Raw genomic sequence first — 16,829 nt, 5'->3', positions numbered from 1 at the left:
CACGTCGTTTACCATGGTACCTAGCCAGACGTACTAAAGAAGCAAGAGCCCACAGCAAAAATTTGTAAAAGTCCCGAGATCTCTCGCTGGGGACTTTCTGGCTCGCTTAAATACTGGAAAGAACCTCTGGTCTTAGACCACCCATTTCTCTGCCACAACAGCGAACAACGTTCTCACGTTTGCCCTGTGCAACATCATTTTCTACTATGGTTCGATTGCGATTGAAACCGCATCCTTTGTATGTTAAGCAGTCACTTCTCTTCAAATTCCAAATTATTCACTGTAACGCTACGGCTGAAACGAAAGATTCAACGGCATTCTTGCCAACATGCTTGTAGAACATGTTCCGCTCCAGTTGCACGGACGTTTTTCAGACACCGCTTCCAAGGCAACTACCAGATTCTCACCGTTCTTCCTTCGTTACAGCTGGGAGCCCTCCAGCGCCATCGACACGATCCTACGAACCATCGTGACCTTACTTGGTGATCAAATGTTCTTAGAGACGCTCATAATACTTAGAAATGCCGACAGCTCGCTCGTCACCTGAAGTGCGCTGATCAATACCCAACACGAGAAGCATCCATTAAACGTCGCGCTCACCGAAAGAAACAAAAGCAAAATTCACGATGTTGTTCGAGAACATAAAGCATTATTACCAAGATTTGAATTATGCAAAGTGGATGTTAGTTATCCTCCCTGGATGTTAACAAGCCCTAACATAGAATTATCGGTTGACGGGATTATATCAAAGAGAGACATGTTCATTGTAGTCGCACAGCAACTGGCACTCTTCCAAATTTACTCATTATATCCCCAGTAGATCCATGTTTATACAGATGGTTCGTGTCATAAAAATTCCTCGACTTCAGCATTCGTCATTCCACATTTAGCGCTAGAGCAAACACTTAAGTTATCCCGGGAGCCCGGGAGACAGCTTCCACCAAGGCAGAACTATTTGCAATCCTGTGTGCTTTGCGTTTCATAACATCAGAAAAACATTCGCAAAACTGGGTTATCTTTGGCGATTCGCTAGCCGCTCTCACGTTACTACAGAGCAATAAGAAAAATTCTTTGAACACTTCACTATTGTATGAGACGCTCGAAGAACTTACAAAAGCAAGCGCAATGAACCACGTAATTGCATTTCAGTGGATACTTGGGCACTGCAATATTACTGATAATACTGCAGCGGATGCAGCTGCGAATCGAGCGCACAATAACGCAGAGACAACCAATCTTCCCCCTATTGCGTAGTGAAGTCCGTCTGATCCTGAGACAGATTTCTTGTCGCCTCAGCAAAACTACCTGGTTTAACCAGCAAACTAAAAAGTCGGAGTTATACTCTATAGACCCATGTATAAACTTATCAATGCCGGAAACTCTGAGAGACAACAGAAAATTTGAAACATTGGTACACCGGCTGCGTCTTGGTACGGCATTTACGAAACACTTCTTGTGCAGGATAAAACGTGTCTCTAGTCCGGAGTGTTCTTGTGGCCATCCAGACGAAGACGCGCATCATCTTCTTCTCGAATGCAGGAAATACGATACACAAAGAACGGTACTGCAAGCTAATTTGTTTATATTAGACAGAACACCATTCACTCTTAAAAAGATACTTGGCCCATGGCCAACTGCGGGCCTTCAAAAAAGAGCACTTCTCGCTCTGAAAAAGTTTTTAGAGTACACCAACATTTTGGGAAAATATTAGGTATCAGATGATCCGGATACGCTAAATGAGATACATAAACGCTGTTCGTGGTTCATAATTGGTTTATGAGGCCATCGCAACTTTTACGCAATATGTATAATTCTGTTCTGTACTTGCAGCGTATTACACGTGTTGTGTGTTTTGGCTGCTCAAAACATCTGACTTTATATACGCGTACGTAGACTGAACTAATGCACAGAACTTTGCGATTTATTTACTGTTGGACTGTATATTTTTTATTGATCCGGTGTTCTACTGAGTGTTATATTATGTTTCGCTATTCTTCCTTTTTTGGCTGTTCAAAACATCTGACTTTATATATGCGTACGTGGACTGAACTAATGCACAGAACTTTGCGACTCATGTACTGTTGGACTGTATATCTTTTATTGATCCGGTGTTCTACTAAGTGTTATATTTTCTGTCGCTATTCTTCCTTTTTACGCAAATTTGTTTCGTTTGCCAAGTGACAAGGAGTAGCCGGTGCCACCATAAAGGCGCCAACCTCTCCTAACATTCACTTCAATAAAAAAATGCCGCCAAAAACAGCTGAACGACGGGCGCGCATGTACTCATCTTTTCGGCCTTTACCAGTTGACTCCATTGTGCTGCTGTGTGTCACACCTGCAGCTCGGGGCCGTTCGTTTAAGCTCCTTTCAAATTACCGCTATCTCACAGAATGACAGAAAAACTTCCCCAATTACTTCCACAGTTCAACTTGCAATCTCTTTCGTTGCTGGTGAGAGGCTGAGACCCGGCACAAGCCGTATTAGCATTAGCCTACCAGGTCATCACCGCGGATTACCAGGTTGGCTACATTCCAACACCTGGAGTGATTGTACTAAGGAAGAGTGACACAATAAAATTTCACGCAGCCATCTTGAAGCTAGCAGCCAGTTGGCTAACTTTGCTGTGCGGTGGTGGTACTGCTGCGTTTCTTCCTGCTGTTTGACAAGCCGAACAGACCCTTTTACAGGTGATATTATGAAAGGCTGGCAGAGTGTCGCTCATTGGACACCATTACCATAACTTTTTACCTGTACTGCTCAATGCACGCCAGGATATGAGCGGCTATTGTACCGGGCGCCAGGTACACGGTGGTCATGCCCTCCACTATGCCGCAGATGGAGAAGTCGACGTGTCCGAAGGCGTGGTACAGCGGCAAAACGCAGCACATCACGCTCCGCTGTGCAAAAATAGAGGTTCCACTTTCTTAAGAATGTAAGCGTACGAAATGATATTCCGCTGAGTGAGCGGGGGTTGCGCAACACAGGAAAATTATCTAATAGGAGTTACTCATTTTTGAACATTAGGAAGCTGTTCTGAGAAAACGTTTTAGGGCATTTGCCCTATAATTTGTTTGCCAGGAGGTATAAAATGTACTTTTCAGGCAGCTAGGGCTCTCCGCAGTGCTAATGTCAGCTCCGCAAGAGTTAGTCCTGCAGTACATTTGGGCTAACTTAACTTTCCCCGACGAAGGCGAACAGAAACACGCGAACGTTTTTCTAGAACAACTTTTTCAACAATATCAACGCGAATCGCTTACAAAGCAGGAGGTATCTTTAATGCGGGTATCTGTTTATGCTACAACTGCTCAGGAGCACCTAGAAATACACATACTAAGCAAACAATAGACGTCATAGCCTGTTCGTTCTCGCTCTTTCTTTGCCCTGTTTTTCGGCTAGATATGCGTGCTTGTAATTTTTAATCCAATACGCATCAGTAAAAAGCTTCACACCAAACAACCGTTTTAAGATAGTTCAGCACAATGCGTTGGCGGGCTAGTTGGTGCGGATCCATAAATACTTTGTTTAGAGAAATACAACGGACACAAGAAAAACCTTGCCCTGTCGCCTTTCTTCTGTCCGTTGTATTGCGCTAAACAAAATATTTATGGAACCGTTTTAAGACCTAATTGCTACACGTCAAGAACCTATAGTATGAAATTCATTTTCATCGAAGCAATTTATCCCACATAAGGCAGCATTTGGAATACCGCAAGCTAATTTGAACGAAGCACAAAGATGAGAACAGTAAAGTTTTTAAAGCGAAGCGCCGTTCTCTTTTTTTTTATTAGGCGAATGCTGACTGGTCAGCGACAAAAGGAAATGAAAATTAATGTGGGTTGGAAATTTGAATTGTGACATTTATAGCAGTTTTCACTAGGTCCCAATTTTAATAAAGTGGAAAAAGAGCCTTGTAATTGCAAATTGTAAGCAGATACTGAAATCTGTAAACTGCAAGTTACAGAATGCTAATTGTTTTCAATCCTACTGCACTTAACGCTCTCTGCGACGACGAATTTAAATAGTAAATTTAAAGAAATAATACCCCACAGTAACTGTTTTTACGCAAGAAGGAAGTTTAAACCTTCTATTAGTCGTGAGTAGAAAGCTGCGTTGTTGACCCTGTCTTAACGTTAGGCTCATTTTACCTGCGTTTGTTGCTCACATACACGGATAGGGGAGCTGCAGAGAAAGCCGTTCTTGAAAACTTGACCATGCTGCAGCCCCTAACACATTTTTCTCACAGCAGCAGCAGCTACAGCATCAGGCGCTCTCATACAGACATACAAACAAACAAAGCATACAATTACACGCCTACAAATATACAAACGCATGTGACTGCTATATGAGCAAGAATACACTGTATATGACCGGTGAAAGAACTAAATGAATAATTATTCTCGAAATAAATTATGCAGATTTGTCGCAATAATAAATAAATAAATAAATAAATAAATAAACAAATAGTAGGCTTAGTATCAAGTGCAAACTCTTTTTCCGATCCATACCATCCGCGGATCTCACTAGGTACACGTGAACGGGTCGATATTGAGAATGTGATACGAATTTAGTAGAGATGAAGTGTAAATATCAAACGTTGTTCGCACAAATGTGATCAAGGAATGAGCACGGAGCAAGCCTCAGCGCACGTTATTCGAGAATGATGTTTCTTTTATTCGACCTGGCCTACGCCAAGCATGCAATGAGCATTTCTTCGGATGTTTAATTTATGTGCAACCCTTTGCCTTTGTTTATACATGCTATATACTTTTATTATACCTCTCTGTTCTTGAAGTTCCGCTGCAGGTCTATCGTGGAATGCGTTAAATAATGTTCTAATAAATTTTGCTGTAGCAATAGAATCGGTTGCAGATATGAATCTGACACCATTTCCTATAATAGATAGGGACATTTAGGTTGAGAATAAATAGTGAACTGTATAATAAGGGTATACCATGTTTCGAAAGTAAATGCCGTAAGCCAGTGACCGTGTCTGTGATTCGTGCTAATATTGTTTTGATATGATCTACGTGGATATCCCAGTACATGTGAGCTAAAATAATGACACCCAGGCATTCAAATTGGTCAACTATATCTATGTGGCGTGAAATGAGCACAATGTCTGCATGGACAGAAAACGGTTAATTTTTCGGCATCAATACATCAATCGTTGTTTTTGTGTCAATTACAAACATAGAAATCGAATTCGGCCATTTGTGCGGTTAATCTATTGCACTATTACGTTAGTCCATAGGAGGAGGAGGAGGAGGAGGAGGAGGAATAAACTATTATTGTAGAACCAGCACTTTATGATGGCCGGGCCTAAGCCTCCCACGAAGGGACGTCAAGGGCTTGTCTCGCCGCCGCCTCGCGGGCATGCTGGGTCGCCCAGGTTTGGTCGTCGAGGGCGGAGCTCCGCAGAGCCTCATGCAACCTCGACGAGAGAGTCGTGGTGTTAGCCTGTGTGTACTGTGCTGGGCACTCCCATAGCATATGCGGAAGCGTAGCCGGGTGAATTCCACAGCACCGGCAGTTGGGGGTAGTGTCGACGTCTGGAAATATAAGGTGGAGGCGGGCGGGTGAAGGGTACGTGTTTGTTTGTAGTAGACGCAGGGTGGTAGCCTGCGCCCGGCTGAACTTTGGGTGAGGCGGTAGGAAGGTTCGGCGACTGAGGTAAAAGGCCTTAACGAGATCGTTATAAGTTGTATAAGAAACATTGCACCACCCTGTGATCACTTAATGGTTCTAGCACATGTGTCGCAGCAAGGTCTGGATTATTTGTTAAAATGATATCTAGTATGTGTTCACCTCGAATTGGTTCGCGCACGACTTGAGTTAAGTGATGAAAATACAAGGTTTGCAGAAAATGAAGACACTCAGATCTGTTGCAATTTTCCTTTAAGGAAGAGGTTGACCACTCGATACCTGGGTAATTAAAGTCACCCCCTAATATTAGTATGCATTTTGGGAACTGGGATAAGACCTGTTGTAAAGCATGATTGAAAAAAATGAACAAATTCCAAACGCTATCAGGTGGACGATAGCATGCACCAATGACACATTGCGCATGTCCGATACGTGCAGAGACCCACACTGTTTCAAGAGGAGAGTCGATTATCACTAGAGACGGTTGATAGTCATCTTTAATGACCACTATAACTCCGCCTCCTCGGAAGCCTTCCCGGTCCTTTCGAAAGATTACAAAAGATGGGTCAAGTGCTAGTTCGCTGTTAGTGATGTCACTGGAAAGCCACGTTTCCGTGCCTATTACTATATATGTGGTGCAAGAATGTATTAGCGTTTTCAGTGCATCAATTTTGTGAAAAAGGCTGCGAAAATTTGCCAAGAGCAACGAGACTCCATGTACGGACGTAAGCTTACGCCTCTCAGTTGTTTTTCGTCAATTACTGGAAGGTTGGTTACTTGCAGCAACCTGTACAACATTATTAGAGACTGAATCGAACCGGTAAACAGAATCTTTAAAATGTAGATACATAAAACAAATAGAAAAACGTTCGTTTCCTTCACGATTGCTCTTAGCGAACTCGCGCAACTTCCTACGAGCCAACTGTACCTTAGGTACAGTCTTCTATCAACACTTTAGGGACTCGAGATTTTTCGGTTTACAGGCATTTTGTAGGACTTCTGTTTTAGATTTAAAGTTGAGGAATTTAATGATAATAGGGCGGTGAGTGGAACAAAATTTCTCCACAATAGCATCAGATTCGGCATATCCTTCATGGCTCTCTTCGGGTATACCCTTGATTATAAGGTTGTTGCGACTCATTCTGTTACTTATGTCGTCCACAAAATCGACGAGTTCTTCATTTGCTTTAGATATGTTTGTCTTACCTTCCTGAACAGAATTCTTGAAAGCGTCAAAGTGCTTTTTGATTTCCGGTAAGCTACTAATTTTTTTTTTTTTTGCAATGGCAGTATCCCGGGTATTTAAGCTTGCAATTTGGTCGTTAACTTGTTTTAAATCGGATGAAACTTCTTCACGAAACCCTTTCAGAAAGGTCAGTACGTCCTCGATCTTGGGCCCGGGATTACTCTCCACGTCTCCAGCTAGAAGCAAGAGCAGAGCGAGACAAATGCACAGCAATGTCAATGAGGGTCTGGGGCTAAGCGCGCGAATAAAGCACGAGCTGTCATGTAAAAGTTGAACCCCACTGTGACTGCGGCATGCAAAGAAACCAATGCGTGCGCGGTAAGTGCACAGATCCACACCCATTTGAACATCAAAAAAGGCACATACACGGGGGATCAACGGCCAAAAAACTCACCAAGGGCTAAACCAACAACTCAAAATTATGACCTACCTATGACAGGAAAACGCACAACTCAGTACATGCTGCTTCTGGCCGTGAATACTAACGAGTTGCTGCAGTGCTGGTCCTCTTATAGATCCAGGTGGCGCTGCTTCCGATACCGGCGACGCAGACTCAGTGAAGTTCGCTGCGGAACCAAGATAATCTTCAGGTGATGCAGAGCTTCGGTTTTTGATGATGGGCGGCCAGGCAGCACAGGGCGGCAAGCACGAGTCAACCTATGACATGAAAACGCACAACTCCCTACATGCTGCTTGTGGCCGCGAATCCTTCATTATGTTCAGCTGTGAAAGCCGTTCCTCTGTCAGTAATTAGGAGTTCTGGCGCACCATGTCGTAGCACGATCTTCTCGACCAAAAATTTAGCTACTTCCACTGCACTACGTTTGGGCAGGACTTTCGTTTCGGCGTAGGGGGTAAGGTACGTAAGATAGGTAATCCACTTTACTTCATATGTTGACGTCGGAAGCGTCCAAACAAATCCATCCCAATTTGCTGAAACGGTCGGCAAGGAGGCTCTATCGGCTGCAGTCAGCCAGCTGGGCTTGACGGTGGTGTCTTGCTTTGCTAGCAGTCACAGCATGTCTTGACGTAGCGGGCGACATTGTGTGGGGATGCGTGACTCTCACGCCTCCCCTGAGATCTAGTTTTCCCGCATGGCTCGTCTCCTGCAGGGCAGCTTCGCCCGCCGCGGGGCCTGGCGCCCGCGGCGGTTGGAGCGGTACAAGCGCGGTGCGAGAGATGGCGCGAGCGTCGCGCCGCTGCGGGGTTACTCGGGCGTCGGGAGACAAGGCGCTCGGGCTGTTAGGTTCGAGACAGGAAGCGGGACGGCCGTGCCGCACGTGCAGCGACCCTCTTCCCCGGCGGGTCGGCTGAGAGCGTAGACATCGCGCGCGCCGCCGACCGATGCTTCAGCGAGACCGCCTCGCGTGGCCGCCTTCGAACGCGCCACGATTCGCGTGACCATACACGCGAAGGACCAGGCGTTGGGATCCAGCATGGGGCGAACATATTCGCTCGCTTCCGGTCGCGGTGAGTCGGACTTCTGGATTTGTCGCGCGCCCATCGGCATGTTTTGTGGGTAGCAACTCGGCTAGCAGGCGCTGATCTATGAAAGGTGCAATAAATGCCCTTGTGATTGTTTGCACTACTGTGTTGGCGTTCCTTTGTCCCAAGAGCACGGAGGAGAACCCCCTATACCCCACAATTGGTAGTAACGTGCGGCAAATAGTGCTTTTATATATTCTTGCGAACGAACTGGAAATCCCAAAGGACCCGGCTCTCTGATCATCGGCAGGGTGTGCAAGACTTTTGGCAGGAGTGCTGCTGGTACAACGAGAAGGTAGTTTGCATCGTCTGAGAGAAACTCTTTTTTTAAGAGGACATCGTTGCGCATGCGAAACAAACACAGTGCCCGCCAAAATATTCTATGGACAACATTAGTCTTGCATTCTAAGTACTCCAAGAGGCTTCGTACCTCCGCGCCGACTCATTGCTGTTTGGCAAACTCTTCTGGAGTTATTGTTCGTAAGAAAGTATTGTCATCCTCGTCGTCTTGCGGTGGTCGGTCGATAGGGGCGCGCCAAAGGCAGACGGTGTAAGAATGCTTTCTCCCGGACTTATACACCACGGTGATGTCGAATTCTTGGGGTCAGAGACTCTATCGGGCTAGGCGGCCTAAAGGATCGTTTAAGTTTGCCAGGCAACACAAGGCGTCATGGTCGCTTAACACTTTGAAATTCCCTGCCGTAACTGCAAAGCCGAAATACTGCTGTAGCCAAAGTGATTGCAAGGCACTCTTTCTCCGTCGTAGAATGATTAGCTTCGGCTTGTGGCAATGACCGGCTAGCGTAAGCTATGTCGCTTTCAACTGCGTCCTTCCTTTTAACTAGCATGGCACCGAGGCCTACGCTACTTGCGTCCGTGTGCATTGCCGTCTCCGCGTCATCGTATAAAAATGGAACCACCGGTAGTGGCTGTATCTGCTGTTTCAGTTAATAAAATAGGATGTCCTCCTGCGTATCCCATTCGATGTGCACATCTGCTTTCGTGAGATGAGTTAAAGTTTTCGCAATTCTTGAAAAGTCTTTTAGAAAGCTTCTGTAACAGACACAAAAGGCCAAGCAATCGGCACACATGCCAAGCAGCTTGCACGGTGCCTTCTTGTCGACGGGCTGCTGGAATATCGCGGTGGTACTTTACTTCTATGGATCAGGAAGGACCGCGGACTTGCTGATGACGTGGCCTAGGAACAGAAGTTCTGCGTAAGCGAAACGGGGCTTACGCGTCTTCACGATGAGTACAGATGACTTGATCGCCTCTACTGCTGTCCGAAGCCGCCTCAGGTGATCTTCGAAATTTACGGCATAAACTCCAACGTCATCGAAGTAGACGAGTCTCCCACTACAGCCCTGGCAAGAATGCGTCCATCGCACGCTGGAACGTTGGAGGTGCAGAGCAAAGTCCGAATGACATCACCTTGAATTCGAAGCGGTCGTCTGACGGGATAAACGCGGCCTCCACTCGATCCTTTTCGTCGACTTCCATTTGCCAACAGCGAGTCTTGAGGTCGATCGAGGAAAAGTACTTAGCATTCCAGAGTCGGTCTAATGCGTCGTCTACCCATGGGAGGGTGTGCACGTCCTTCTTGGTAATTGTGTTCAAGCGGCGATAATCGACGCAGAAGCTCAGACTTTCATCCTTCTTCTTTACTAAGAGAAAAGGAGACGCCCACGAGCTTTTCTACGGCTGGATGATGTCGTCGAGCAGCATTTATTCGACTTGTTACCTTATAGTTTCTCGTTCTCGCGTCCAACCTCGGTAAGGGCTCTGGCGTAGTGGTCGAGCGGATTCTCCGACTATTAGGCGATGACTTGCAATTAGTATTTGTCGAATCCTCAATGACGTCGAAAAGCAGTTTTTGTATCGTCGAAGTAGAATTCTTAACTGTTGTTGCTTAATCAAGGGGAAACTTGAATTTATCTCGAAGACAGGTTCAAGAACAATGGTCATCGAGGTAGATGCCGCAATATCGGAGAGGACAAACATATTGCCGGTTTGCAGAGTTTCTTCAAGGTATTAGAACGTCACGCCCTTGTTGACGTGCTTGAGGTCCTGGCTGTTGTTGGTCAGGATCACATTCGCTTTTCCTTCATACAGACGAGCGATCCCTCTAGCGACGCAAACTTCACGATGGACAGTAGACGTTCATCGCCCTCTTTAACGCCTTCTACTTCTGTGGGTGTTTCAGTGACGACGGAAATTGATCTTCACTTGATCTTCGGAAATTGATCTCACTTGATCATCGAGCACACTCAAAGCTTGGCGATTACGAAAGATCTCCGGCGGTAGACCTTAATCTTCACAAAGTTCGATGATTGCGACGTGTTGGTTCAGGAAGTTCATGCCGAGAACAAGGTCTCGTGAACACTGTTGCAGGATAACGAAAATGGCAGGGTAAGTCCGGCCATGAACGGCAATTCTTCAAGTACAGTTTCCAGTAGACGTTAATAGCCCTCCTCCAGCGGTCTGAATACGAGGGCCTTCCCATGCAGCCTTACCTTTCTTCAACTGGGCGGCGATGTGTCTACTCGTGACGGAGTAATCGGCTCCTGGGTGACTGCCTGCTCGAAGACGGTGACTGCCTGCTCTTCGACAAGCCCATCGAGGGCGGTGGTTCTTTGTTGTGCCTTGCAGTTGTCTACAGTTGTTCATTTACTTGCTTTTGTTTTCATACTGTATTCTTGTATGTGTTTGTATTTTCCACTCCTGTAATGGCCCTTCACGGGCTAATAGTATTATTAAATAAATAATAAATAAATAAGTATTTTTGCATCTAGGCTTCGTCACGATGGCGGCGTCTCGTTACTATTGTTACGCGAACGAATGATTAAGAACTGGATACTATTTACAAGGGATATGTACGAGGGATAACTGAAGCGCTGGCCAGTTCAGCCTACAGCTCTAGAGCCAGAGAGCGTTCGTCGTCTTCGTCAGAGCGCTCGCGTGCATCGTCCACAAGAAACGCGCAATATCCATGTATCCTTATCCTCGACCATAGAAGTCCCGTCCCGGTGCGTCTAAATATTGGTAATAACAGGAGAGTAATATGGCTTGAGGCGTGCGACATGCGCAACGTCAGCGGAATTCGGGGCAGATGAGGCACTGGTACTGACTCGGGCGATTTTGTGTGTAACTTGAGTCATGGTATGCAGCCCTCGGTATGAGCCTGTGTACCGAAACATGAGTTTTTCTGACAGGCCAACCTGACGAGTCGGGAACCACAGGAGTACCAGAGATCCAGGTGAAAAGTGTACGTCTCTGTGTTGGTGATCGTACAGGCGCCGTTGCTTCTCTTGGGAGGTCAGGAGGCAAGCGTCGGCAACTTCGCGTGCTTGGGCTACCCTGGTGAAGGCGTCAAGTGTATACTTGGTGGTCTATGCTGCGGCAAATGGAAGGGATGGGTCCAGTGGCAATGCGGGTTCACGGCCGAACAAAAGAAAGAACGGGGAATAACCGGCAGTGTCGTGACGCGAAGAATTATATGCAAAAGTGATATAGGATAGGGCAAGGTCCCAATCAGTATGGTCGGACGCGACCTGCTTTGCAAGCATGTCACTTAGGGTGCGATTCAGACGCTCCGTGAGGCCCTTAGTCCGTGGACAGTAAGACGTAGTCAGCGTTTGCTTCGTTGAGCAGGACTGCAGGATGTCGGTGATGACTTGAGAAAGAAATGTCCGACCACGGTCTGTGAGCACTTGGAGTCGAGCACCATGCTGCAGAATCACGTCGCGTAAAAGAAAATCGGCAACATCTGTGGCGCAGCTTGTTGGAAGCGCTCTGGTGATGGCGTAGCACGTGGCGTTCTCTGTCGCCATAGCGACACACTTGTTGCCAGACGTGTATAGAGGAAAAGGGCCAAGTAAGTCTAAGCCCACGCGAAAGAATGGCTTCGAAGGAATGTCGAGCGGCTGAAGGCCCAGGCAGGGAGCGTCGATGGTGTTTTTCGATCCTGGCATTTTTCACACGTCCCAACGTATTTCCGGACCGAGCGGGCAAAGCCTGGCCAAAAGAACCGTCGGCGAATCCGGTCGTAGGTGCGGCAGACGCCAAAGTGACCTGCCGTGCGTAAATCGTGAAGTTTTTGGAGAACCGCCGACCGGAGGTGCTTAGGAATGATGAGGAGTAGGACAGGACCGGCGGAGTATACCTTGTGGCTGCAATATACACCATCTCTAGAAGAAACAGGTGAAGGGACGAATAAGAAGGCGAAGATTCCAAACGATCAATGCTGGCACGTGAGGTGGCATCACGGCGTTCGTCTGCAACGTGTAGCAGCTGAGAGACGGAGAAAACGCAAGCGTAAGCATCGGCGTCATGGTCGGGGTTGGTTCATCGACAGAAAAGCATTATAAACAGTCTGCGCCTTGATGTAATTGGCCTGACTTGTACACTGCTGCATAGGAATATTCTTGCAGCCGCAGAGCCCAGCGACCAAGCCGGCAGGTAGGATCCTTCAGTGAGGAAAGCCAGCAGAGCGCGTGGTGGTCCGCGATTACAGAGAAGTGCGTGTGATACAACTACGGGCGGAATTTGGAAACCGCCCACACGAGAGCCAGGCATGCACGATCTGTAATCGAATAGTTGCGCTCCGCCGCTGATAGGAGGCGTCTAGCGTATGCGATAACACGAGCTTCCCCCTGTTGGCGCTGGGCTAAGACGGCTCCGGTACCGTGACCACTATCATCGGTACGCTCCTCTGTAAGAGAGGATGGGTGAAAGTGGGCCAGTATATGTGGTGTGGTGAGAATGATGGTGAGGTGGACAAAGGCGGCGCTTTGAACGGGGCGCCACGTAAACGGCACGTCCTTCTTCAGAAGATCAGTAAGAGGTAGGGCAATTGCTGTGGTCTTTGAGGAAACGTCGGAAGTAGGAGCAAGGTCCAACAAATTCGGACGTCTTTGACAGACTGAGGTACAGGAAAAGACGTGACAGCACGAATTTTCTCCGGGTCTGGTTAAATGCCGGAAGCGTTGATGAGATGGCCCAGCACTGTAATCTGCCGACGACCGAAGTTACACTTCGATGAATTCAGTAGGAGCTCAGCCTCGCGGAAGACATGAAGAACAGCTGATCAGTACTCAAGGTGTGTCTCAAATGTAGGAGAAAATAAGAGGACGTTGTCTAGGTAGCAGAGGCATGTTGACCATTTGAACCCTTGAAGCAAAGAGTCCATCATACGTTCAAACGTTGCTGGGGCGTTGCATAGACCGAATTGCATGACTTCGAATTGATATAGAGCACCAGGGGTGACAAACACGGTCTTCTCTTGATCATTTTATCCAGAGAAATTTCCCAATAACCATAGCGAAGGTCTTTTGATGATAAGTAGTTGGCATCGTGGAGGCAATCGAGGGCGTCGTCAATGCGAGGCAAGGGATAAATGTCGTACTTGGTAATGCGGTTTAGATGACTATAATCTACGCAGAAACTCGATGTGCCATCTTTCTTTTTGACAAGGACCAAGGGCTCGACGAAGGTTCAACAATGCCTTTGGCAAGCATCTTTTTCACTTTGTTTTGAATAACCTAACGCACTGAAGTAGAAACTCGATATGGCCGGCGATGAATAGGACTGCCATCACCAGTATTTATGCGATGCTTCACAATCGAAGTCTGGCCCTATTGGCGATTGTTGAGGTCCAAATGTAGTGGTAGGAAACCAAAAGGCGACACAGAGCTGCTGCTTGTTCAGACAATAGGTCCGCAGCAATCATAAGACAAAATGTTGCGTCAGGGCAAAAAGCGTCCTGTCGACTTGAAGAATCTGAGCAGACGTCTACGGAAAACGTCCTGACGTGGTAACCTCCGATAGCACGGAGTATTGCAACCGATATGCCTTTGGGGAGAACTTCCTTTGTCAGGCCAAAACCAATGAAAGGGAGGCATGTCCGGATAACGGCGACAGTGACGACGGAGGGGGGCACAGTTATATTGTGCATCAAAAGGACATCAGGAACACGCGCGGCGACGTAATCACCATAGGGCACAGGAAAAGATGATAGGAAATCGACGAAACTCAAGGCTTTAGGCGGCAGGCGGACGAAGGCGGTCGTACTGAAGTTGTTCTGCAGTACGGCATGAATATGCGCGGGTAGAGGAAGTTCGAGGAAAAGGGTACCGGCAGAAGAGTCAGTCAAAGCTGAATGCGCCGTAAGAACGTCGTCCGAGGATAAATTCATGGGGACAATTGGTCAGCAATGTAAACAGAACAGGAACGTGGTGGTCGGCGATACTTATACGGGAAGTACGCATTCCAGTGACGTCTATACTGCTGCCATCGGCCATGCGTACGGCTCATGTAGTAGCAGGCGTGAAGACCTTACTCAGTCGACGACGGAGGTTAGAACTTATTATGGACACCTGGGCTCTAGTATCTATTAATGTCGTGAAAGGGACACCGTCAACGTGAACATCAAGTTCTGGTTTGTTGGAAGCCTCAATGGAGGACTTTGACACGACCACGATTATGGAGCAATATATGTCGAGATAGTCTTTTCGGCGTCTTCGTCGGCGGCGGAGGATCTTCGTCAGTTCGACGAACAGCAAACGCACCTCCATCGGTTGCTGCTTTTAATTTTCCGCATGTGGGCTCACAGACCGGCCCAGGGCTGGGCCAGCGTATGGTGGGCTTTGCGGCGGCAGGTAGCGGCCTGGTGACGGCGAACGGGACAGTGGTCGAGGACTCCACTAAGTGGCGGCGAGGTGGTGGGCGATATCGCACCGCATTTCACCTTGCTGGGGGCACGACGGGTTAATGCGAAGCCTTCGCAGTCCCATCTTCTGGTATGGGCGCCGGTAGACGTGACCCGCTTCTCCGCAGCGCACCAGACGTCTGTCTCCCTTGGGTAGTTGCGCTATCCGGCGGGAGGGCAAGCCGCGCGCGGCGAACGACAGAACTTTACGGGGCTCTAAGCCTAAATAACCTTAAGCTAGACTAACTAGTCAACCCACTGCTGACTGGATGTTGGCTTGCTGCCGAGCGCAGAATGTGCTAGATATAACTCGGGAGTGTCGCAACGGTGGTACTAATTTAGATTTAATTTTCGTGAGCCAATGCATGACAAACTTTTATGTAAGTGTCTAAAAAAGCACATTGGTTCGTTAGCTGGAATAGTTTATATATATGCTAAAAGACTGTGCGAAAAACAACAGACTTGTACGGAAGCTTGTCAATGATTTTCCCCTGCACTTATGACGAGTCAGCTGTGGGTTTTCTCTGGGAGCGTGTTGGCAAACTAGTGGATGCGGATGTTGCTGTTTTGTGAAAACATTTCAAGCCAACCATCCAATCCTATACAGATGTTTGCCCCCCCCCCCCATTCCAAGCAAAAAACATTTCTTGATTTCACTAGAATCATTGGAGAGATAGGAATATTATCCACTCAAGACGCAGGATAAACTATGCCAGCAAGAAAAAAATTGTGCGCCTCGTATATTTCCAGAACTTCCAACGGAGCTGTAACGCTCGCTACAATCCGCTCATAACAAATACTTTTCTTTACTTTGCCTTCTCTTGAATAAAGTGCTACTGAGAAGTTTTCTCGAACCTGAGCAGCAACAGCGCTTGATTAGATAAACTAAATAATAATGAAATCGTGATCTCTAAAATTCCAGGTATAACTAACGCTATCAAGAAGCATTTCAATTCCGTGTTTTTTTGGGAAATGACACGTAGCTGTAAGCGTCATCTTTATTTGTACATAATTTCGTTTGGAAAAAAAGAGGGCATTCATTTCTGTTAAATGTGAATGAAAATCTAAACCGCAATGCATGCTTCCACCTCGGGGAGCCTATTTTCACTTGCTGACAGCATGTCTTTGGCTCTTCCCTTACTAGAGCGTACTTGCTTGTAGATGATGCAGAATACAGTGCGCTTTTATTTTCCAGCAACTTAGCTGGGGGTCCTCCAAGCGAACAGCTGCGACATACAGCTTGAAAGTGCCTAAAGTCCCTGACATGGCAGCAGTAAATATTCAGTCGGTATGGAACATAAAAACACTTATTTTTAACATACAATAATACAAAAAAGATGAATTAACGACATACAATATGTATCCCAAAAAGTAATCATTTTTTTAACTGATGTAATTACAACGTAGTTGGAAAAGAAGGATAAACGACGCTATGCCATCGACACACTTGAGATGAAGAAAGAGCACATCGCATATAGTATGTACTGCAGGAAAATTAGCACACCTGTCAACATGCCTAAGACGCATATTATCATGTTCAATGTGATAAGAAAAAATATGGAGTGGTTATGACATGCAGCACTCAATAACAAACAGGTTCTTCCCTCTTTCCCGTCTACTTATTCTTGGCTACAACTATGTGCGCAATCTTTTTTTAGGTTGAGGTACTGTTGATGACATTTTCATTGCTATACCCATTTGAAAGAAAAGATCATGTTAATCTTATAGACTGCTGTAGCTAATTTGTGC

General features: G+C 46.7%; 1 protein-coding gene across 2 annotated transcripts in view; it reads right to left on the bottom strand.

The window, feature by feature from the left end:
• Positions 1-16,829, bottom strand: part of LOC142584685 (medium-chain acyl-CoA ligase ACSF2, mitochondrial-like) — a 390,428-nt gene that overhangs the window by 185,216 nt on the left and 188,383 nt on the right. For both annotated transcript variants that reach the window (XM_075694872.1, XM_075694874.1), the window contains one exon: positions 2,749-2,897. In XM_075694872.1, the coding sequence (XP_075550987.1) occupies positions 2,749-2,897 (149 nt within the window). The remainder of the gene's footprint in view (positions 1-2,748; positions 2,898-16,829) is intronic.

Source organism: Dermacentor variabilis, chromosome 6 (assembly GCF_050947875.1).
Source record: "Dermacentor variabilis isolate Ectoservices chromosome 6, ASM5094787v1, whole genome shotgun sequence".
In the NCBI taxonomy this organism is placed as follows: domain Eukaryota; kingdom Metazoa; phylum Arthropoda; class Arachnida; order Ixodida; family Ixodidae; genus Dermacentor; species Dermacentor variabilis.
Note: the sequence above shows the minus strand (reverse complement) of the source record. Positions and strands in the feature narration are given on the sequence as shown.